The sequence below is a fragment of the Crocodylus porosus genome, unplaced genomic scaffold (genome assembly GCF_001723895.1).
Source record: "Crocodylus porosus isolate Cpor-Errol unplaced genomic scaffold, CroPor_comp1, whole genome shotgun sequence".
Taxonomy (NCBI): Eukaryota; Metazoa; Chordata; order Crocodylia; family Crocodylidae; genus Crocodylus; species Crocodylus porosus.
In genome coordinates, this window is record NW_017728886.1 from 178,684,043 (window position 1) to 178,709,878 (window position 25,836).

The 25,836-nt window shown below is 39.9% G+C and overlaps 1 protein-coding gene across 1 annotated transcript in view; it reads right to left on the minus strand.

Moving 5' to 3' along the window:
- Positions 1-15,758, minus strand: part of GNAL (G protein subunit alpha L) — a 191,532-nt gene extending 175,774 nt beyond the window's left edge. Inside the window, exons 1-4 of the mRNA XM_019545823.1 lie at positions 15,134-15,758; positions 14,770-14,842; positions 13,852-13,906; positions 13,549-13,668 (exon numbers count right to left, since the gene is read on the minus strand). Of these exons, the coding sequence (XP_019401368.1) occupies positions 13,549-13,668; positions 13,852-13,906; positions 14,770-14,842; positions 15,134-15,272 (387 nt within the window). The 5' untranslated portion in view covers positions 15,273-15,758. The remainder of the gene's footprint in view (positions 1-13,548; positions 13,669-13,851; positions 13,907-14,769; positions 14,843-15,133) is intronic.
- Positions 15,759-25,836: the final 10,078 nt, after the last annotated feature.

The window sequence follows — 25,836 nt, forward strand, 5'->3', positions numbered from 1 at the left end:
TGAAAGCACACATCCTTCTTGGTACTGTAAACACAGCCTCTCGAAAAGCACACAGAAGACTGCCATTTTTAGATCTAAAATATTAAGTATGCTCCCCTTCTACATATTAGTCATGGTAGTTAATTTTAACAAAATGATTTTTCAAAAGGGACATATAGGAGCATATCAAATTGAGAAAAGCTATTGCACTGTGCAAAGAAACACTAGACTGCAAATGACTTTTTGAATAAAATATTAAAGATGTGTGACTACACTGAATACATACAAGAGGAGAATAAGGATTGCTGTAATGATTAGCAAGGATTCTGCTGATGCGTTTGATAGACCTTTTTCTATTTTCTTCATTAAAACCTGTTTTGAAAATTTTCATGTGGACAATTTGGTTCAATTTTAGTAAAGTTATTTTAAGACACTGTGCATAACTCTTTCCTCTGCAACTAATACTATTCTTGTGCAGACTGCTGTTAAGCAGTACTTTCAGAACAATATTATTAAAAACAAAATATGAAAAAAAATCAGTTGTTATAAAAATATTATAGTTTATGGTCATAGGCTTGCTACTTGGAAACTTTTAAACAACTATTTATTGCAAGTATAATTCAGTCCCTAAGCCAAAGTTAAATTAAAAACACAAACACTACATACAATCCCCTCTCCACAAAAAAAAAAGCAAAGATGACACAAGTCTGACCTAAAGGATTGTTTAGGATATTTTTTAGACTGTTACTAGAAAACTAAACATTTTTATGTTGTACCATTGCACTTATAAGTCAGCTTAATACCACAGATACAGCCACATAATATTAAAAACATGGTTAAATCCTGATCAAGGAACAAGAGGGGTCATGTACTTGTGCTGGCAAAATTGGGCCCTACAGCATGTGCTTTTGGAAGCTGCTCTGATTTTTGTCAAACTTTATGCCCTAAATCAGAGGCTCAAAAATCCATTCATTTCTGGTATGAAATTGGGTGAGTATGGGAGGTAAAGTAAGAAATTATTATAATTTATTTTCCAGAAAGCAAGATAATTTTTTTAAAATATAGCTCTTTGATTTCCTGAAGTACTGAGACTTATCTTCTCTTGTTCACATATTTGTTCATCTATACTAATCTCTTTTTTTAAATAACACTTTGGAATGTAGGCCAAAAGCAACATTAATAAAAGTTTCCAGGGCAGTTAGTCCCCTGTCCCTCAGCAGACCCATAGCACCAATTTGAGTTATTTAATTGAATGATTAGCTCTCAAAACGTATTTAGTCTCAGCTGTTTTTAAAATCCTGGGAGGAATTTCAACATACAAGACCAAAAAAATGTGTTAATTCACATATCTGAAAGAATACAATATTAACATAAAAACATCTTTCTTCCCATTTAAAAAGTAAATACTTTTGTATAATGTTGGTCTTTAAAAGAGCAGATAGGACTGAAGTCAGCACACACTGGAGCCAATGGCTAAAGCTTAACTTAAAGACAAGACATTTCTTGTATGCTGAATAGAACATTCTCCCTGAATTGATGCTTTAGAGGTAGCAGTGACCACCTCCAAAATCCTCCCTTATAATCCATTCTCCCATGATGTACATAAGAAATCTGCCAGTTAGTGATGGCTGGATTAAACACCAATTGGAGAGAACTGGCTATTGTGTTATCTATTTTTTAAAACAAATAAAACAACAGTAAAATGTATCTGTTGTACAGATTTGACTATTTGCCTTTTTATCATGCTTTGTATATTAATTGTCTTGATGTGTGGGGGACATAACAGTTATACTTGTATTGAATGATGCCAGCATAAGCTGTTACAATGTAACTGATACATCTCCATGGTATAAGTAGAACAAAACTATTGTAACCTTAACCCTGGGTTAAAGTTGCCTTTATTTACCCGTGATTAATTCCACTATAGGAGCATGCATATGTAACAGTTAGTGTGATAACTAATGTGGTCTTGAGTAGCAAATGAATGCTCCTTATGAAGTGGTTGAAAGTTATATTTGTCCACAGCCTTAGACAGTAAACAAGCTAGAGCAGAGGTGGTAAACTCACTTGGGGTCCTGGACCAAATCTAGACTTTGGAGCTCCTCATGGGCCAGAACCAACCAACGGCACAAGGGTGGCTGCTGTGGTCACCATGGCAGTAAACAGTCCAAAGGCAACAATGTCAGCAGGTTTGTCAGTAATGGAAAGGGTCTGGGGTGACAAGACATGCTCACTGCTGATGACTGTGGCTAGCATGGCCAAACGCCCTGATAGAGCAGCTCCAGAGGCAGGACAGGGTCTGCAGACTGCATGTTTGACACTCCTGAACTAGAGGAAGAGACATATAGTAATTTATTTGTACAGAGCTCAGTAGAATGGACCCCTAAGCTAGACAGAAGACTCAGGGTGTTACTGTAATATACATTACAATTGTTATTACTAATCTACTGTTGAGCAGTTTTAGGTTTGTTGAGATAATTACGGAAAATTAATTTTCTGAGTAGAGAGAAAGGCAATATGAACTTAAATGCCTGGTTATGCTCCTCCTATTAATTTTTCTTAATCATTCTCTGTCTGCCCTTTTTAGTTTTCCCAACCACTAATTTTTTAAACTTAATGTTGTTTAACTCAAGAAAAAAAGAAAGTATGAGAGTGCAATGTTAAGAAAAGGATTACTGCACAATTTGGCACTTAAACTATGTAAATGCATAGATTCATAGATGCTAGGGTCAGAAGGGACCTCAACAGATCGCTGAGTCCGATCTTCTGCCTAGGCAGGAAAGAGGGCTGACGTCAGAGGACCCCAGCCAGATGCCTATCCAGCCTTCTCTTAAAGACTACCTCCTTTGGAAAAAGGGAGGTGGACTGGAACAAGAAGAATGCTTGAACCAAATTAACAGAGGTAGAGGGCAAAAAGTCTCTTGTTATTTTGTTGCACCTAGTAAGTTCCCAGTACAAAACCGTGAGATAATTATTTGCAGTAAAATATGCTTTAGTTCACAGATAGCAAGAAAAAAAAAAAAGAGAAATGTTATATTGAAGGAATAGGCAGATATTTAAAAGGGAAAAACAATCACTTGTAATATCTACTTAAAAAACCCAAACTCCAAGATTCTCCTCCTCCCAGGATTTTAGAATAAAATATTCTTTTGTAACATAACTTTTTAAAAACAACAGTTCTAAATTAATACTAGTGTATGGTAAAAATTATTAAAAATAATACATTGACTTAATGCAAGAGAGCATAATATACACTCATTAAAACACAATTGGCAGAAACTGAATTTCTGACTGGCTTACAAACCTAAGGGGGCTCTGCTTCTCAAAACAATTACAAGATTGTATAGTGCATGAAAATGTGGTTTTAAAATGTATGTTATCAAAGCTATAAACTATATGCCTTTTTCTTAAGGAAAGATTTCAGCACTTGATGAAAAACACTTGAAATTAAGTCTATTAGTTATAGAAAAATGAACAAAATGCAGAACATAATGATGGAATGTGCTTTGGGAACATCTAAAATTAAAAATCTCAGAATGTGTGTTGCTCTCCCTCTTCTGCTCTCTTAAAATCATATTTATATTTCTTATAAAGAGAAACTTGGAAGCTTTGGAAAACAGTCTATATAGCATTGGGTCCATCATATTTTCTTGTGTTCACATATTTACTTTAATTTGCTAAGCACTTTTACAAAGAAAACTGAATCTTCACTGCTTATCTGCTCATCCTGTTCTCAAATCCTCTACTCATGATACCTTTTGTTTATGACAAAATAATCCACTCATCAGTTCAGGCCTTGCCTACACTAGAAAGATGATGTATTCCTATCAATGGCTATTAGCCATTGGGTGAAGCTGAATCAGTGCTGAACAGCGTACCAAAAACGTAACTAAGAAAACGACAGTGTTCAGCACCATTTTAGGAAGTGAACTCCAAACTCACCAAGTTCTAAGAAAATAACAGGTCAGAATTAAATCTGTTGTGAAAAGATTAATACATATTTCTTCATAATTGAAAACAAATGTGCTTTTGATTTAGACAGATGTTATTTTAGTATGCCTCAGCTATTCATTTCCTTGCTTTTGAGTACCTGAGTTTTATAAATGCAAGTTAGATTAGTATACAGTTGCCGCTTATGGAACTCAACTGTTTTCTGAAACAGTGTTGTTAGAATTTTCCAAGTGTTATTTTTATTTTGATATGGGAAATTTAAAGATTGTTTTTAGACTGGTAATAAAAGGAATGGAGGAGTTAACAGATCATTACATTAAAGATGTGAACTGAGATGGTCACACAATAATGGCTGGAATCCAACATCTGTTTTTTCCTAATCATTCCAAAATTGTTTAAAGCATCAATCAATAAGACACACCATAGACAAACAGCAACAGCCGACAGCTACTGCTTCAGTCCTGCAACTTGTAATGCACAGGTGATATTCCATGTCCTACAGATCCTTATTGATTCACTGGTGCTCCACAAAGATGCAAGAGTCCACATGCGCACTGTAAACTACAGGTTTGATGCTTACTGAAGACAACATAAACATGCATTTATGGACTTAAATTGGCATTGGATCATGCAAAGAGCATGCACTCAAAAACAGTAAAAAGCATACAAGCAATATATTGCCCTCTTATTTCTAACTGGCCATGTCTACACACAATCTTAACTGCAGAGTAGACTAGATGTGGAGTAAAGTGTTGCCATCTACACGTGTGACTGTATTATGCCGCAGTAAACTAATGCTGCAGTGAGATAGTACTGTTAGGGACAGTACGATCTTACACTGGGATAATTTACTGCAATTAAACATATGTGTAGATTCTGACAATGGGTGTAAATTGCACGTAGTCAGCTCAGGCAGCCGGGGCCCAACTCCTGCCTGCTGCCCAGCCATGTGGCTCTGCACTTTCAGCACCCTTGTGCCCTGGCAGAAACTGCTCTGCCCTGGCTCGAAGTGCTGCTGTCCCAGGCACACGTATAGATGCTGTGCCTGGGAGTAGTTTACTTCAGCTCACACTGCTCTGGAGTTTATTGCTTTGAATTAATTGCATGTGTAGACGCACTCATTTAGTATTTGAAAGTAGTCCTTGTGAAAGCTACTACTGTAAAGCATATTTTGTCAGGCTGATCCTTTCTGTCAGTGAAGAATCTAATTTAGATTAGTTTACAAGTAAGGGGAAATCTAACATTTATTAGGCATTTATCACTTTGGAGCTGTACCTGAGCTTTACATCTGGATTAAAAGTGAGGCTTTTTCCAGGTAGCCAATTTTCTGTTTACATTTCAAATTCTATTACAAGCCAATCTGATATGTACAGAAAAGAATAGAAAAAGTGGGATGCATTGCAAAAAATCAAGAGGAATACTAAGGCAATCACAAAGAGTATTTAATTTATTCAATATTTTCTAGATTGCATTACAACCTAATCCTTAAATGTGAAAATCTAAAGATTTTCTCAGATTCTTTTCACCTGGGAGCAAAAAGGATAAAAAAAGTTAGACTTAACTATGGAGAGACTACTGCTATTCTTTAATGAGGTACTGGCTACAGGGAGTAAAACCTTATTCCTTAGGGTATAAAACCACAGGCTTCTACTACCTGAGTCAAAGGAATAACTCTCATCTGCCAACTGAAATTTAAGAAAATACAACCTAATAGTTGAACCATATAGTTTTACTGAATTTTAGTCTGTGGTAATAAGTACTATCATGAAAAATCCCTCCAAGCTGATGATCGGAAACCTAAAATTGCATTAGTGTGATGACGGATATGGAAAGATGGGTAAACTGGGAGTATCAGCCCACTATCTGGACAATCAATATTTATAATTTAAGACAGAATGACATTTAGTTAAATAATTCAATGCATGTTCACTGCAGTATCATAGTAACCACTCTATAGTTTAGGCTGGAAAGGACACTTTCCCTTCTATGGTTTTTGTTGATGAGACTCTCAAATAATTACCTTCTAGGATAGATATGTTTCATTTTACATTATAAAGCTGCACAAAAGCCAACTAAGAAAGAGGAAGATAAACAGGAGAAAGTTGATTTTTTTATTGTAATAATTCAAATTAGTATTTACTTTTCAAAATACTCTGATGACACGCAGAAAAAAAAGGCAGAATTCAAAGCCTACAACAAACTGTCTCTTCCTTCTTCAGTAATAGTGGTCTAGATGTGATGCTACCTGTGCTTGCTTCCACAGCTCCACGCTGGTTTTATCCCTGGTAATCAAGGAGGCCTTAGTAGTTCCCATTTCTTTCCTGCTACTCAAGGATGCTATCTTAAAGTACCAATCGCTAAGAGCTGTGATCCAGAGCAGTGAACATGCAGCATTAACTCTTCCAAGTAATTCTTTTTAACTTTAAAAGAAGTGTACTACTTTATTTCCATTCTTTATAACTAAGCCAAACCAAGATCCTATGTTCAAACATGGAAAATTATATAAGTAATACCTTTATCTTTGGGAAAGGAGGAGTATGTAAATAGAGGAAATCTATTTGTTACTACAAAACCTTAGGGTGTGTCCAGACAAGTGCAGGCATTTGCTTCCCCAGAGACACACCTTGGGCCGCTGCTACTTGTCCCCAGGGAAATGCCCGTGACATGCATGCTCTGGCAGATGGCAGGTTACTTCAGGTGGGGTTGGGGAGGCTGGGGTCAGCAACCGTGCTGGCCTCAGCAGCCTTACCTGGGGTCCTCCCAGGTCTGCAGCCATGGTAGGAAGCCTGGCTAGCAGCCAAAGTGTGGCTCCAGCTGGCCAGGCTCTTGTTTTGGGCAGTGTGTACTGCCACCATGTGCGTTGCCTTGTTTTTTTTGACTGGGGTCTCCCAGGGTCAAAACCACCCCGGCCCTCACACTGTAGAGTAGCAGTGTGAGGAACGCCTGCATGTGTGGTACATGCCACCACAGATGGATCTATGCCAAATACCGCATGTCTGTGCTCATCTGGACACACCATTAGTGTTCATTCACAAACCTGTGTCTATTTCAGTCATTCTCAACCATTTATTTCCATAAGATCATTTTAAAGGTGGCATGAAGTACAAACAACTTCACAAGATAGACCCAGAGATTTCATACAGAAATTCAGAGTGTCCAAAACATTCTGACCTGCTGTGGTCTTTCTGAGTTTTTTTGCAAAAGAATTGCTGTTATTTTTTTGTAGTCCAGACATGTCTAAGATGATCCAGCCCACGGTACTGCCTGTGGGTCTCAGACGGACGCCCCATGCTGCATGCAGCACATGCTGACCCTGGCCCCAGCCCTGGCCCTGCACACTGCATGCATCACTTGGAGCTAATCTGTTGCATGTAGCACTTAGGACTGGAGCCAGCATGCATGCTGCACCCAGCAGGAAGGTCTGGTCCAGGCAGCATGCAGCACCCATACTAGACTGGCCCTGCACACGGGATGCAGAACACAGGGTTGTTCTGTGGGCCTGATCCAGCTTGTGGGTGGCCCTACACTCCTCATCTGGTTCACAGGGCCGGATGAGTTTGACATCTCTATTGTACTAAAAAAAAGTGAAAATTAAGAGCTGGTGCTTTGAGTCTAATGAGGAGTGCCTTGGGGCTAGAAAGGTTAAGAACCACATGGCTAGATAAATTTTAATGCCTTGGTGCTTTTGCCAAAATAAAGACATAATAATTAAGCACTGAGAGTCTTAAAATATACTAAAATCAAATTTGGGTTTCACTTCCATAGTAAACATATACATAAAAACATCTGGTTATTAAACCAAATAATGTACTTATAACATGGCCTTTGTTTGTAAGCCATTTGGAAAAATGTCCTAGTCGAATTTTTCAGGAGTGTAGGTTGTAGCCATGTTGGTCTAAGGACATAGGTAGACAAGGATCTTTGGGTAAATCTGATATCTTTTATCAGACCAACTGAAATAGCTGGAAAAATTCTTGCAAGGAAGAAATTTCCCGACTATTCGGAGTTGGTCTAATAAAAAATATCAGATTTACCCTAAGAACCTTGTTTGCCTAGTCAAATGTTACATTTGGGGAAAAAAAATATATATATATAGTAACCACATATCTTGATTCTTTCACAAAGCAATGATGGATCAACTAACAACACCAGTTATCAGGAATAAGTAACAAAGAAAGTTAAAATAGATACTTTGTGTCATACCCACTTTGTGTCCTTCTACATCAACTAATTAGAACACAGGGGACGTGGACTACTAATCTAACAGAAAACAGATACAACTGCACTAAATCTGTAATGCTAGTAGAACAAAGAAGCTGCATCTCTCATGGTTACTTTTTCTAATATATATTTTCTTACAATCCCACAATGGTCATCTTTGTGTAGACGCAAAAAGAGAACAAGTAACTACATTAACATGTATATTGTTTTCCACTATCCGATGTGCCCTCCTTCTCTAATTTTTTAAGCGGCAAATACTAGCGAGGCATTTCATTTCCATTGCTGAGAAGTAATACATCTCGAGAGAAAAGAAAATGAAAAACAATTACTTATTATATTAAAGCTTCAGTTTTTATTTTATTTGAAGAAATCAAAAAACTAACATTACTGAAAACACTTTTTGGTCTTTAAAAGCTAATTTTCTCTTGGAACTTCAGCAGTACTTGAAAAGGTATGATCACAGGTAATTATAAAGACTTCTGACCTTCCTAACCCAACCAAAACTAGCAAATGAATCTATATACTAAAATCATTTGGGCCAGATCACAGAGCACACTCAAATCAAGATATTATGTTCAACAATACAATATTTTTCTCTTTCTTTTATGATCTTTTAATTTAAAATGTGGTGCATTTTCCTATGCCTTAAGATGTAGAGAATGCTGTAAACCATCTGAAAAACACACCCATATATATGTGCATGTATATGTGCGTGCGTGCTTTTCAGATGGTTTATAGAAAATATATATAGAAAATGTTATTATTTTGTAATTCCTTTGGGCTACATCAAGGAGGAATTACAGGAAAAATTAAACAAATTGTGGCCAATTAGGGCATTTGATTCATAGCATTAAACACATGGCACATGTTTTTAACCATTTATGAACAGTATTTATAAAGTCCTATTAATTTTTATGTAAGTACTCATTTGAGATAAACATTTACTACATTTTGGCCCAATGTGACACACATTACTGAAGCAAAATTCCTACTGACTGCAAGTCTTGCTATATGCATGGTGTACGTCAACAATTAGTACATTGTGGCAGGAATCTGAAAATGATTAGGTTTGATGACACTATTTTAAGTGATATGATAAAATGCTTAAAGAATATCTGAAAAACCTGCCCACAAATATTGTGTCTTTATTGTTTTCCTTTTAAAAAACGTACCAATATAGAACTTTGAGTTGAAACAAAAACACTGAAATAATTTTTAAAAAACCTCAAACTGTATTATCTAAGGCTGTTGACAGATGGGGGGAAAAAAACCCTGCACTTTACTGGAAGAGACAGCGTATTAGTTCAGTCCCACTCCGCAGCATCTGTATAGATCAGATGCTTCAGCAGGGCTTTTTGACACTTTTATCTAATAGCTGATTCAATTACCTATTAGATAAAAGTGCCAAAAAAGCCCCCATGAAGTATCTGATCTATACAGAAGTTGGGCAAGCCAGGTCAGACCATTGCAACCTTTTCTGGGCGTGCACTGGGCTTGGTGCATGGGTGCACCAAGTTTAAAGTACACAGCTGTTTTTTGGGGGGGTTTCTTTTACGTCTGTAAGCAGCTTAAGAGAATAAAATACACCAAGCTAAAAATCAAATAATTAAAACAAAAACCATTATTCACACCTTTCTTCTCCTTTTGAATGTTGTGTTAGAGAACACAATATACCTATGAATTTTTTAATTATTTTTAATAACATTTTAAAATTAGCACTTTGCCATTATGCAGAGTGAGTAATTTGCTATTTTAACAAGGGTTAACAAAGTGCTTTCTCTCTCTAAAAGCATTAAAAATTATAAGAGAGAAAAGGTTATTTTGACCATCCTAGAAAATCTGTAATCCGCCTAACTAACACCAATGTTAATGTTTATATGATCTCTACAACTAAACAAGCAACACTTAACCATACTGTTCTGATTGTGAATCTATTTGCTACCTGTTAGACTTATAAAATAACTACTTTAAACATCCAAAGATGGAAAAGGAGAAAAATAGCATGTTTAAGCTAAATGGACCTGCAGTGTCTACCAACATTCAAATGCTTTATTCAAGTTCACTCTTTAAACACATGCTACTTATACAACACACCATATTTTCCCACAGGTAGTAGCCTAATATGGCTTTAATATGTTCACTCTATTTCACAAAGGACATAACCACATCAATACAGTATTAAAAATGGCACAAGTCAATTCCTGTTAACTTTAACAAATACTAATCAGCACTTTGCCAAAACCTAAAAATAAAAAATAACCTCTTTTAAATGTTCCCTGTATTCAAAATTTAGTTGTGAAATCCATCTATGGATGCTATTCTTACATGCAATGTAGGAATAAAGTAGTTCTAAGACATACAGAATGTAGTTATTAACCCCCCCCCGTATATAATTAAATAAATTAGTATTTTGACATGATCTCCCTTTTCTTTGGAAGCCCTGTAATCCACAATGGACAAAGGTACTGTAGTCAAATCAAGTTATGCAAAATCCCCCCCCCCAACAAAATAGAGTTACTTATTACAGGTACAAAGCACTGCGTTATTTGATGCTGTCAGTTTGGCAAAGGAAAAATAAATAAGCATTCACGACTTCTACTAAGATCTTGATTTTAATAAATAAGAATGAACATCAACACTAAGAGACCCAATGTGTTTGTGTTTTTATGTAACAAATAAAAACACCAGATGATGTCTCTATCCAAAACTGAACATTCATTATTTTTATTATGTACAAATACATATTTATATATTATATTTATATTTAGTGTTTGCTGAAGTAGGGTGAGATAGTAACAAGCAATTTCCACTTGAAATTAAAACAATGTTGACAGTTTTAGTGAAGTTACATTTTCTGCAGTTATTTTATAGGAACCTGAAAGAGGAGTCATTCAACAATACATAAACTAAAAAAACAAAACAAATAAAAAAACCCCAACCAGACCATAGATTTGCATCTGATAGTGAATCCTGTTCTCAGTGAAGTCAAAGGGATTTTGATCATTGATTTTAAATGGGGTCAGGATTTCACATTGAAAAAATGAATGTGTTTTCATTTATTTTATGAAGGCAAGTAATACAGACTTAATTTTGAAAGTTAATTTATTTAATTTATATAAGCATATCCAAGCATATCCTGAATGTCATAAATACATAAAAATTAGTACTTAAAGGTGGAGCTCTTTTGTGCTCAGTGAAATCCTTGTGTTTCAGGAGGGAGTTCTAGCTTTTAGACTGATGGCACATTACATTCCTTTAATCACATTTTGTATGCAATTTATTTGAAATTAATATTATATTGCAATAAGTTTTTTTTTAGAGGAAAAACTAGGCATTGCAAATGATGCAAGAAATGTTTGATTAAGTTTTTAATGATTACTGGATAAGTTAAAATATAGGGAATGAAATCCTTATATTATTGAAAGTCAATGGCAAAGCTTCAGTTGGCATCAACTTTTTTGGACCAAGACTTACACTCAGCATATTCACAAATTAAAAAAAATATGGTGGGATTATACGAGTGACTGACATCCATATTGGTAAAAATATTAATCTAGAAAATGAAGATCTACAAAGGAAAAGGTTTATTTCATTATATTTTAGAACATGCCTTAACACCTGACCATGAATTGCTGATTTTATCTCCCTTGAACTAACAACAATTGATTAGTACTATCAAATATTATTTTGTTCTCCTATTTTTCAGATAGCCAGATTCCACATATTAAACCTTAATAACAGAAACAGTGAAGGTTACCAGACAATGTATTTGCCTAATGTATATCCCTAGATACCATCCATGACACCTTACTTCAGAATTTGTGTGAGTTTTGTCTGATTACTGAATATAGTATAGATGTTCAATTTCCACTATATCTGTATTAACACAATCCGATTTTATGTAAAACTGTAATTTTATTTAGAATGTAATGGTTGTAAAAATATGGAACAGATCAAATGATAAACAAACCTGAGTTTTAGCCTACTCCCTCCCCCCCAATAACTTGGAAAAATAGGAATGCTTGTGGATAATTGGAAAGGATGCAGTCTATTGATTTATCCTGTGTGCATAATGAAGTGACAAAATTAAAGAAAAATAAAACAGGAAAATAAAATGCTTACACCAATAACAAGCGCTTCAGAACTTATATTATGTCAACAACCAAGACAAACTCAAAATCCATTTCAAGAAGAACTTTGTCATTTTCACTAACTCGTATCCACCAACTGAGCAATCATGCCGTATGTGGGTGTACCCTGCAGCCGCAGCTTTCCCAACAACTGACTTCTATGTTAAATTCTAGCTCTACAAGATGTCTGATGTTTTTTTCCTTTATCCTGAACCTTCAAAGTGGGAGATTTACCAGAGGCAAAAATCACACACCAGAGAATATGAGTCAGTCACATAATAAGGAAACAAACCTTTCCCATCCCCCACCACTTCAACCCTCAAGTTACAGTAGCTGTAACAACCTGAAGACACACTCTAATAAGTGACTGTTTTGGTAATATAGATGACATGAACAACTTATATGCTTTTACTCAATGACATAAGACGATTTTTCAATGCTTCTTGTATCCAAAACAAATTACTATCAATATCAGCATTTTAGAATGAATTAAAAATATGCTACTGAAAACAATATAAAACTAATAATATTCTGAACTCCTAGCCAGTTGCTTTCATAATCAAAGAATAAAACCCTTATGACTACACTGTACATGCTGCTATAAGCAATAATTAACATCTAAAGAGCAAGAGAATCTAATAATCCAAAGTAAACAATGCACAAATGCAAATTAAGCCAAACACATCTCACTATAGATGTATGACTACTCATAGAAAGTCCATTGTTTTTTACATTTCTTTCGTGTCCCCATCAAAAGATGGCAGCGTTCTCACACAACTACAGAACTTTACCTTGCCATTAATGCTAGCAACATGAAATAAAATAAACAGGTGAGGAAACAACATGCTTCATTATGTATCTAAGGTTTTTGCTATGAAAAGAGGCAAGTGTGAAAAGGGTATTCTATTCTTCTGTTTAAGTAGACGTTATAGTTCCTTAGAATGATGTCCCGGATCTAATTATGCCCCAAAAGTCTTATGATAAAGCTAACTCTAAATACTTAAATTTTAAATAAACTTCATTTCTTTTCATTACACCTTTTTTCCTTTTAGAAACACCTTTACAGACAACAACAAAAATATACTGAAGGTGGCAATATACTGTATTAACAGATACAACACAGACCAAGAAAGTTAACTTGGTGATAATGTTGCAACAAATTTGCTTCAGAAAACATCTTCCAAATGGTAGGCAGTGATATCATAAATCAAAGACAAAACTTTGCACTCTTTCTTAAAAATAGGAAAATAACTTTTCTTATTCTTACCTGTGTATAGTCAAAGTCAGAAAGTGGAGCTATACTCTTGATGTAGTCCATTCGAAATTGGTTTTCTGGGTTGGCCAATGGAACTGGGGGTATTAAAGTGCTCATAGCTGAAACTATAGTCTAGAATTGGATAAAACAAAAACAGACATTTTAATCTGGATAAATCTAAAATACAGGATCAGTAAAAGACAATCTAATCTCATTGGCAACATGCGATTTCTTGCTACACAATCCTAGAGAGCATAATGCTTATAGTTTCTAGTGTGCACAGTCTTTAAAGGGAAATATAAAACGTGTTCTTACCACAATAGCATCTTTAACATTTTTCCGAATATCCAATATTTTCTGTTTCTTTTCTCTGCATTAAAACAAAAATACCAACCGTTTTATTTCTGTCTCTCAAAGCAGTTCAGTTGAATCATGTTTAGCATTTTTAATTGCCTGCTTGCTTATTGCCTTCTTACTTTTTAATGCACACTCACTGAAAAATACAGGAAGGTGTATTTTAACTCCCCTCCCCATCATCTTTTTTTTGATGTGCTATAAAGAACACTGCAAACTGGTCCCTACTATTTTGCCAAATTAGACACCTATAACCATATCTGCAAAGGCTTCTTGGTAGGACTGAAAGTCATTCCCTCATTACTGCAGCACACTCAATATGTTCACAAAACAATTTTGAATGTACATTATAAACTACAGTTTAAAACCCACATCTATCTAAAACTAGTGCACAATCGATTGATAATAAATGCAGGCTGAGTTTTTCAGAGAGAAATCATGCAACCCACAGCACACAAAGATGTCTTACATTTATGGAACATTGCTTTCAGTTTTATGCTAACCACTACTGAAAAGAAACAGCAGCCCATGTTATCTGGAGTACGAACTGAAGTGCATCTGTACTGAGATACAATATTTAGTTATTTGCTGCTATGTAAAAAGTAGTCGCCATGTTGTTGCTATACAGGGGCCTGTCAAGCGCTGCAGTAGCAACAGTGGAAAATACAGAAGGGCCAGGTGGAGAAAATACAAATATTCAATAGCAGCAATTCCCTTAATATTCATGTCTCTCTCTTTTTTTTTTTTTTTGGCAGAGCAGAAGCAGCTCACTTGCACAGACAGGAGAAAAAGAGAGGCATGCCCTAGTATGTGGTGTGTTAACATAGGGTTCAAATGTATATTTACATATGTAAGTCACAAAGGAGCAATAGATCTTACTCTGAATTAAATCCATTGACATGCAGGATCCTCATCTGTTTCACGATAGTGCTTTTCCCTGACTCACCAGCCCCTGGAAGAAAAAAAAGACAGAACCCTGCGATGAACCCAGTGTTTTGGACTGGCTCTAAGCAGCATCTCCAAGCCCCAGCAGCCTTTCCAGACGGATGCATCCATGTGGCTCAGGGCTGTGGACTTTCAACATAGTGCTCACCAAAATTGCCTGCAAAATGCTTCCCATCCAGTACTTTCCCACACACACGCACACATAACCGCACAACCCAGGCACAGAATGAGACCCTACCTAGAGGATCCCAGGCCATGGCACCCTCCTTTCCCCCCACCCTCCTTCCTCCTTTCTTACCCAGCAGAAGCAGCCGATGTGTGGCTTTATAAGCCAGTCGCTCTTTCTGCAACTGCTTCTCTATTTTTTTGTTGGCTTCTCGCTGCGCTTTCTCATCGATGCGCTGATCCTCTGTTTTGCTGTTGCCCAAACACCCCATTGCTGCTGCTAAGGATGGATGTCAGCTTGTGCTCTTTGTATGGAAAAGTATTTACAGGGGGAAGGGGGAAGGGGGGAAGGGTCCACCAGAATAGGTATTTATATCCCTGCGACGTTTTCTCTTCTCTCCTCTCTTCTCCCCCCCTCCCTGGCTGCTCAGATAAAATGGTCTCTGGTCGCTTTCTGATCAAACCCAGATTGGGTTTTTTTTTCTGCCCCAGAGAGACAGATGCTAGTAGCAGCTGGGTGAGGCAACCGCCTTTATGCCGAAGGAAGGAAAAAAATCAGTACAAAAATGTCTAACACACAACGAGAGAAGAGAGAAGGGCTCCTCCTGGAAACCAGCCTGCTGCTGCTGCTGCTGCTGCTGCTCCTCTCCTCTCTCTCTCTCTCCCCACCACACACACAATCCCTATATTTCTCTGTAAAGGGCTATTTTTGTCTTTCTAACTCAGCACTGCCTCTTTCTGCGAGACCAGGAAACAGTCAAACTACAACCCCTGCACAAGCCGAGAGAGAGGAGGAGAAAGGTAAAAGCTGGATCTACCTAGATTGTGCTGGATTGCCCTGCAGCCCACATGCTGCCCCCCGCCCCAAGTCCCCCACCAAGCCCCACTGCAACACAGGTGGAGTCTTCTTGCTCCACATACACACCCATGCCCCATCCCAAAACCTGCAGGGCCTCACAGCTACTACAAAAACCTGGATTTGGCCCTGGATCCTGCCAAGTTTTGGCCCTGAGATCCCAGATTCTTACAGAACAAGCCCAGCTATTCCCACCCCACCCAGTGCTCTGCATCCTGGACCATTCACCCTGTGAACACTGAGATCTGATGGATCAAATTGCTCCCCACATTCCTTAGCATGATGCGGAAGGGACATAACAGCCATTGCACCAGTCACTCAGAGCGTGTGTCATTCCCAAGCCATGCCATAGTGGCCTCAGTGGCCATGTGCAGTTCCTGTGGTCCCCCATGCCACTGTCAGTGGGCAGTCATCTACAATATGCAACATGGCGTGTGTTTTGTCACAGCTACAGTCTGCATTGTTGCAAAGACTCCAACGGTAATTGCAACAACAGCTCTGGACTCTGGTGCCACCAAAATCTGTATCCAGCCCTTGAACCTTGGTACATTTTGGTCCCAAACACTAGACTGCGCCTTCTCAGTAGAAAACAAGAGTAAACACCACTAGAAAGGGATTCAGTAGAAAGACTCTTGAAACTCCATGAAAACTGGTCCTGATATCAGTGGAAAATATATCTGGCTCCTGCAAGCTCATGCCAATTTTAAACCCTGCTCTCCAAAATCCTTCTGTTTAAATACACCAAAATATCCAAACTGAAGCAGCAGCATTGCATGCACCCAGCCAGAGAGGTTGTGGAATCTCCATCCTTGGAGTTTTAAAGATGGGGGTAGACAAAGCCTTGACTGGGGTGATCAAGTTAGGGATAGTCCTCCTCTGAGCTGGGGGCTGGACTAGATCAGTGTTTCTCAACCCAAGGGTCATGACCAACTTTAAAAATGGATCAACAAACATTAAAACTTATTCTCCTTTAAAGGAGAAAAACATGGGAAATGTGGGCCCCTCCCATTCCCCACACAACCCCTCTCTCTGCCCCATACACCCACCCCCTACTCCATCCACTGGGGGGCTGAGGCCTGGGGCAGCCAGTCAGGAGTGAGGGTTTCTGAGTTGGGACTGACCATTGATGTCTACAAATATGTCCTGGTACAAAAAAGGTTGAGAATTACTGGACTAGATGACCTCCAGAAATCCCTTCCAACTGATTTTCTATGACTTGGATGGATCCAGACTTTTAAAAAAATATTGTTCTAATGAGATGTTTGAATGCTTGATGTTCTACCAACCCACCAAAGAACAGCAGCCAACACAACTGAATAATCCAGATTCCAATATGTCCCCAGAATCTGGACCCTGCAGAATTGTACCAGTTTTGGCCCCAAGTCCCCAAACTGTAGCATCAAAGCGGCTCAAATCCATCCAAAAATAACCAGGCCTGGAACATGAATAAGTCACGCTAACCCACAGAAATGGAAACTAGATCTTGCTCTATTTTGGCAGTGCAACACTAAGGCCAATGGCAGAAACAAACAAGTTCAGACAAAATCTAAGCCCCTGATGCATCCCGGCACAAGAAAACCTGCATGCACCTGGATCCAAAAGGATTCCTCCCCCCCAACCCCTTCTCACCCATTTCTTCCAGTACAGCTGTCATTTGCAAACACAGATCCAGGTCCACTAGGAGTGCTGCTGGGAAAGGATGGACCAGGGATCCCATTCTGATAGTGACAAGCTGTGACAAGCTGTCAACTTCTATGTTTTTTCTAGATTAGGGGTGAGCAAAATGCAGCCCACAGGCTGGATGCGGCCCGCCAGGCCATTCTATCCGGCCCGCGGGGCTCCTAAAAATGTAGAAAATTAATATTTAGCTGCCCCTAGCCCTTGTGGCTTGCCAAAACTCAGTAAGTGGTACTCTGCCCGAAATAATTGCCCACCCCTGTTCTAGATATCTGTGGCCACAGGGACCCAGGTGCTACACGTAGGGGTTTCAACTGCCTTTTCACTGGGACCCTGGAAGCTGGGATTTTTGGGTCAAGGAAGAGCAGTGATACATACTGTCCATTGCCACAGTACATTGGTGGCATGAGGCCAGAAGGGGCAGAAGGCAGGTCCTGCTTGTTAAGCAGAGGTGCAATCAGGGAGTGGAACTTGAGCTGCTTTGCTGGGCAGCTTTACAGTATTTTCGTGCAGGGATGCAACAACAGCAGCAGCTTTGTTGTATCCAAGCTCCTGGTACATTTTTGTGTGTATGGTTATATGCTAGGTCTGGTTTGTGGAAGCCCTCTCCCAGACAGTACAATTTGTGGGATTAATTTGCAAGGAACCAAATGTGTACCACCCTCCCCTCCTCACCCCTGCTACTGAGTCAGAATGCCCCAGGAGCCCCATCTTGTTCTCCTCGAGGGAAATAGCAGAGGCTCCATTTGTTTTCTATTCAGATTAGAGTCAGGCGGGCCCAACCCGCTCAGGATCCAGATGGATTCAGCTGCAGGGAGGGGTGTTGCAGTTGCTGGTAGGGCTGTCCATGTTTTTAGCCACTGGGTCCACGGGAATCCGAACTAGCCCGGTGCTAAGCGGCTGTATTTAACCCCCAACAGCCTGGACCTCGGGGCCAAAAGTCGCGTGGAGGAGCTGGGGCTCTGGACATGCTCTCGGTACCAAACGTGGGAGGGGCTAGAGCAGGGGGGGCGGCTGCGCACAGAGGAGCAAACGCCTGGGATCTCCAGGCGCCAGAGTTTGGGGCTGAAGAGCAAAGACAGGGTGGAGGGAGCCTCGGATCTGGTGCAGGCGCAGCTCCGGCCGGGGCGGGATCCAGGTGCCTCCAGCTTTTACCTTTTTCCAGGAGGGAGCGGCGCTCCCGGCTTCCTCCCTCCCGGGCAAACCTCCCGACCCTCCCCGGCCGCTTCCTTCGGACAAAGCATCTCGCCCGCGCCGGGCGACACGCGCGCGCCCTCCCCCGGGCCGGCCCCGGCGCTGAGCCCGAGCCCCGCCCCGGGGAGAGGAGCCCGGGCGGACACGCCGCTTGCCCCCCGTGCAGCCCATGCCTGTCCACTCCCTCCTTCCCGCTTTCGCCGCAGCCCCGCGAGACCCAAGCCGCTGCCGCTCGGGGCCAGGCCCCGGGAAAGGAAGCGGCGCTTCCTGTCACCCCGCGACCGCCTCCGCCGCTCGGCGCTGCACCGCTGGCGGGACGTCGCTCTCCCCTCACGCACCAGGGCTCTGCACTGGCTGCTCCCAGTCCCCTTCAGGTCGGAAAGGGGAAGGGGGAGAAACGTCGTCAACAACGGGAACGAGCGATTAAGCAAAGGTGGTCCCCTCCTCTCCCCTCCCTGAGGCTCGCTGTGCAGGCACACACACGTCAGTGCAACACGGGGCGTCTACATGAGACACATACTTTAACTTAGCCTAATAACAGCTGGGCACATCTACACGTGCACACTTCCTGCACCGTAACCACAATTTCTGTTTAGTACAGGCGCCAGTAACTTACTGATCAGTAGGGTGGGAGTTAAAACTTGTGCTAAAAGCCAAGGAGGCCGTGTTATTATGCTAATCTGCAGTAAGCATCACAAAATTACCGTGTGCCCATGCTGCTGCACAGTAGCTCTAGTTACTGGGCATTTAGCTCAGTACTTCGTTAAGGAAGTACTGAACTAAATGTGCAGTAACTACGGTGCATCAATAAACATGCCGACATGCGCACTGAGATTTTTCTAGGAAGGTGTCAAAATTAAGAACTTAAAAATCTCTCAGAATATTAAATTGACCACACTGCTCATGCTTTATAGTGAGAGACTGTGAAATACTTCAGATTTAGGTGACTATGTGCCATGTGGGAAAATCTTTCAGAAAGAAATGTATCCTATTGTTTATTAATAATGCAGTCGGAGAGTTACCTCTCCCTTTGCTCAATTGCTTTTTTTCCAGGCCCTTAATAAAATTAGAATCCATCCCACTTCCCTGCTTTTCCTCAGGTTGGGGCTCTGGGAAAGCTGAGTTGCAACCTGGGGGAGAAGAGGGCAAGGTGGGTTCTAATTTCATTAAAAGAAAAAAGAAACTGAGCAAAGGGAAAAGTAAGACAAATAAGCCTGCTGCTTATAGAAGTTGATGCTTTGCATCTCATTTGGAGAGAGTCCAGTGGACTGGAGTCCAGCAAGTGACAAGACAAAAATGGTTAGGGGGCTGGGGAGCCTGGCTTATGAGGAGAGACCGAGGGAACTTAATCCAGAAAAGAAAAGACTGATTTAATAACAGCCTTTAACTACCTGAAGGGAGGTTCCAAAGAGGATGGAGCTAGACTGTTCTCAGTGGCGACGGAGCAGAACAAGGAGCAATGGCCTCAAGTTGCAACAGGTTAAGTTTGGGTTGGATACGACGACGAACTTTCTCACTAGAGGGTAGTAAACAGTGGAACAGGTTGAGAGGAACTAATCCAGAGAAGTTGTGGAAACTCCATCCTCAGTGGTTTTTAAGACCGAGGTGGACAAAGCTTTGGCTGAGATGATATAGTTGGGAATGGTCCTGCTTTGAGCATGCAGGTGGATTAGATGAGCTCCTGAGGTCCCTTCCAACCCTAATTTTCTGTTATTCCATGGTTTCATTAGTCTGCAAGATACAAATCTACCCTGCCTTCTGCACTGAAATGGTCTCTGTCCTAGTTCTGGTTATTTGCACTGAAATGGGCAGGAGAACATACATGGTCATGAATGGTCTCCCCTAGCACAATTTCAAAAGTGGGATCATAAAGGTTAAAGGAGAAAACCCATATAAAATACTCTTGCTTTATCCCCCAGAAGAATCATCTGTTCCTCTGCTGCCACCATCTCAGGACCCCCCAAACACTCCTCTGTCTTCAAATAAGGCCACATTAACAGTGTTGAATATGAGCAGCCTAAAGGAGCTTTTCACAAGGGCAGGGGACAGAAGAAGCAGACGCATGATGGAAGGCTAAGAAAAAAGTGCAGTGGAGTATGGAGAAGAAAAGGAAATTTGCAGGGGAAAGCAAAATAAAGATAATACTCAATGGGGGCAAGCCTCCAAGAAGCAAGGTGGTAGGGGCTGTGCCCTTGGGAGCCACAGTTGAACTAAGGTTTGGACTGCTTCACTCCCCTCCATGTGTAAAGTTTCCAGTGACAGTTCAGTACACAGTGTGACTAAGGGGCAAGGCACTTCCTCATCTGCTGCCAGGCTCCCTCTCAGGAAAAAATTTCTTCCTCTACCCTGGCTGAGAAGAGATGAAAGGACATTTCTGCTCCAAGCAAAGGGAGGGGGGAGAGGAAGGTAAGGTAGGAAATTACATTCACATTGAGAGGGAGGTTCAAAAGTTTGTAACTTCTCTTGCTTAACTGGAAGTTGTTTTCTACAAAGATTAGTTAGCTTGACAGCATTATATACATTTAGGACTTAAGTGCTGCTGGATCAAGAAGTGAATTTAAGCAGGGTTCCATCCATGAATGACGCATGCCCCTGAGGGTGGGGGCTGGTGTCAGCAGCAGGGGTGTGGCGGTGGCAAGCAGGAAGCTCCCGCAGGTGGCCACAGTGGTGTCGGCAGTGGGGGCTAGGAGGTGGCAAGCGCTGACTGGTGTGACCACCTGCAGACACCACCGGCAGCGTCGGCCAGTGGAGATTGCCCACTTGTATCTTTGTAGCTACAAGCTTTGGGTCTTAGGGAATAGCAATGTGACATTTTTACCCTTATCCTTCCCTCTTGCCCTTACCTAATCATCTATTTATGACCCTTACTGGTGAGTCAAATTTAAGTTTTATGCTTTCAGGACAGGAGCACATGCTCTTATGAAGCATCTCACAGATTTCTGGGTGGTTAAAACAGTTAATAGTTATAGCTGAAGGGAACCATCAGTTTGTTTCTTACCAGGCAGTTTATAGGGACGAGAAGTTCAGCTACATTTTTGTTTCATGTAAAATGAGTCAAATTACATTTATGAGTATTCTTGAGAAATGAGCCTGCTATTATTCCCAAAATGCTTTATACCAGCTCTGTGCAGGTAGCAAAAACCTTTGAATGGGGATTTTTATATCCGTCTGAATGGGAATTGAGAGCACATTTTATCAGATGTCCTCCAAAATCTGAAGATATATTCTTCTTAGATATCAAATCAGGCTTTACATGGGGGGACAAAGAAGTATTTTACCTTGCATGTTAAGTTTCATAAATTACCAAGAGTACAAGATTAGCACTATATTATTTAAATAAGTCAGTAAATAGTTCTAAAATATCCCTTTGGGAAGCTGTCCCAACAACCTGTGTAGTTTTGTTAGAAGGGTTCTGGTGTTTAAAATGATTATTTAGCATTTGTATTAGAACAACATATATAAGTCCCATTCAGAAACTGGGGTCTGTCTCCTTGTCAATGGCATTAAGTGTATATATTTATATAAGAAACATTCCCTAAAAAGCTGACATTCCAAATTTTTAAATGGTGTGCTGCTGCTCTGAGCAGCAAGGGATAGGGCCTTGAGTACCTTAAAAATATGCACCTGTATAGTATTGCCAACCTGTATCATATTATCATAAGTTTCACAATAATTGATGTTTTCTTTTCAGTTTCTGGGAACAAACGATTAGGTGAGAATGGCAGTTTTAATTTAAAAAAAGTTTCTAACCTTCATGGCGGCAGAAAAAAGCCTGGAAACATGAACCAAGAAGTTAAAGGCAAAATGTGAGTACCCAAAATGTTACTTACATCCTGTTTTTTATGGGCCTGACTCATTTTTAAATGCATGGGGTAGCAGTACTGTAAAAAATATATTATTTCTCAGTTTACCTGGTATATACAGTAGCCTTTTGTATCAAGGTGTAGTGTCGGTGTTTCTCCCACTAAAGCTAGTTTTCTGGTTGCACTTATATAATCAAGAGAAGAACAGTTTTTAAAAAAAACAGTAAGTGTAATCACAAAGTGACAAAAAAGCCAAGGCATTCAATTACTGCTTAAAAAAATAATTAACTAGATTTCAGATAGATGATGTCCCTTTAACTATTGACCATTCCAACAGAACTATCTGGCTAATGTGACCTTTGTGTAACAGGAGTAGAGTAGGACCATAGAAAGGCTAATTTTCAGGAACTGACACAATATTTAAAAGGTTCAAATGACTTTAATAAGTCTTCCCCAGATCCTCTGAATAATAGTGAAGGAGAAAGGGGAAGATATAAATGTGTTCCAGATTACAAATGTCATAAAGAAAGCATTGATGTGCCTATACACGAGCAGCAAGGCTGCTCCGATGTGCTGTAACTACAGTGCATTGGAGCAGGCTCAATTAATCAAGTCTGCTGAAGCATGGTAATTACTGTGCTTCAGCAGACTCCAGGGTCTTGTGCATCAGCATCCCCATACTTAAAAATAGTGGAGGGGGCACTTTAAATAAAGCTTGTCAAATGAGCTTTAGTTAAAAGCACCCCCTCCACCATTTTTAACCATGGGGACACTGATACACAAGATGCTCTGGGTGCTTTAATTAGAGCTGTTCTCAGAACTGCTGTAATTAAAGTGCCCCCTTCCCTGAACGCCCATAGATTCTTCGAGTACACAACACTATGAAACTTTATTAGTTCTGTCTGTACCCTGTGATTATCATAGTACTAGATCAGCTCCCACATTTGTTCCAGGATTCACTGAGGTGTTCACAGGATGAATTATCTGATGCAGAACCTCACACAAAGTCATAGTCAATATGAACTGCCACACAGGCCGTGTCCAGATATGTGGGGACGTGCACTTACAGCAGCACAAATTGTTGCAGTGCACGCTCCTACACATGTGCTTCACTGTGGGCTAACTGCCCTTGCTCAGCTCTTTCTGGCTCTTCAGCCAGGGACAGCTGGAGGCTGGGGCCAGCACCAGTGCTAGCCCCAGCAGTCATACCTGGTGGCCTAGAGCAGCAGAGGCACAGGTTGGGCACTATAGAGGCTTGACAGGCAGCCAGAGTGGTGTTTTGGATGGCTCAGCCTGTGTGTGCGCCAGGTTTTTGAGAGCAATTATTTGAGAGATGCGCACACACGCATGCACACACGCGCACGCACACACTACATATGCTCACATACAGCGCTTAAATTTCATAGGTAGTACTCAAATTTCAACTGACCCTAGAATCCAGGACTTTTGTACAGTTTTCATACCCAGATTTATGACTTCATCCATTAATAAACAGAAACCGTCTAGTTGTGTGCCTTGCAATTTCTTTGGAATTTTAAATCTTGGAGTATGCCTGTATGGTATAATGCAGTGCTATTAAGAGACAGTTCAAGCTAGCTTGCAGATCAGAAGCAATATAGCTACTATCATGGTGCTCTATCCAGTGTTAGTTAGCATAGTCAGTCCTACACCAACACAGCTCATTTAAAGCTAGTTACAGTATCTCTACAAGGCTCGCATTATGCCATGTAGATGTACTATAAGTGCAAATCTTAGTCTTAAGGAGTACAGCACCATGCAGTAACTTGGAAGATCTAATTGTGCATGATATTATTCAGCTTATGGATAATCTTTATATCTGATTTATAAATACCTGCAAAACAGGGATTTATTTTTTTAAAACCCCTAAATCTCTCTATAGGTAGGTACCCAAGATCAGTTGCAACACTGTGGGCATGCCTATATGAGATGCTTTATTCCGAAGACTAATTTGATGCATAGTGAAGTGTCACTGTCTACATATGTATGGCAATTAGGGCACAGTAGATTAATTTACTGCGCTGCTGGACAGGTCCATCACTACAAGTGGTATCCAGCAGCGCAGTAAATTACTACATTTAAATGTACGTGTAGACAGTGATACTGGGATTAGTTTACTCTGGCTCATATTGAGCTAGATTATTTTCAGTTGCATTAACTGCATGTGTAGACGCGCCCTGTGATCATCATTATTATACAAAACTACTCTTCTATTAGAGACCTGTTCCTTATGTAATGAATGTAAAACTTATTTATATTTTTATGGTTCTTTAATAGCATGAATACTACTGTAATAAAGTACAGTTTAGATTGTCAGATACTTCTTTATTACCACTAATAAAGATAAGATCATAACTTGCTAGTAAAGAAGCATTAGACTAATTTCAAGTGTTGTATACAGTTCTTCACATATACACTGAGAATGCTTGTTTTAAATAAAAAATATTAGCAATTTTCTGCTCTATTCTTAACTTGGAATTAAGTCTACACATTTAGGAAAAGATCTCTATGAATATGATAGTCTTGAAAAACATTTACCAGAATGATGAAACTCAATTATTTATCTTAAGATATAAATGACATGTATTCATTTAGGTAAGTTCAGCTTTTATTTTTCTCTCCCCCTTCTACATTTTAAATTCTTTCTATATTTGGTGTTGTATGATGCTTGCATATTGGAGAATGTTCTATATTTCCATTTGTATATTATGTAAGAACAAGCACAAATTGAAGCTGAAAATATGTTGTTTAGGCTGCAAAAAAGCCAATCACTCAAAAGTTAGCAAATACCAAAATAAGTTGCTCATGTGACCCTAATTTAGCTGCTTAGGCTGGATCCAGACATGCAGGCACATGTGGTTTGTGGCGTTGCAAACGTCTTTGCAGCATCACAAACTGCACACAGGAAATGTTAAAACATGCCCTGCACTGCAAATTTGTAGTGCAAGGCTAAAATTTGCTGCCAGGAAATCCCAGTAGTGAAAAAAAAGTGCTGGGAAAAAAAGCAGTGTGGTGCACACTATGGGAGAAGCCAGAAGACATGAAGACTTGGTTCTCCAGGGAGATACTCTGGTGCTGGCCAGAGCATTTCCACTCCCGCAGTTGTGTCCTGGCTCCTCCAGGATGCTGGGAGAAGCAGAAAAAGGCTTGGTTTGCCCAAAGCAGGACAATTTGTCCCTCACCAAAGCATGCATGCAGCAGTATACACGACAGCAAAAAGTAGCTGCATAGATTTGTGCTGATTTTTGATGCTGCAAGTGCACGCCCCTACACCTCTGGGAGTCACTT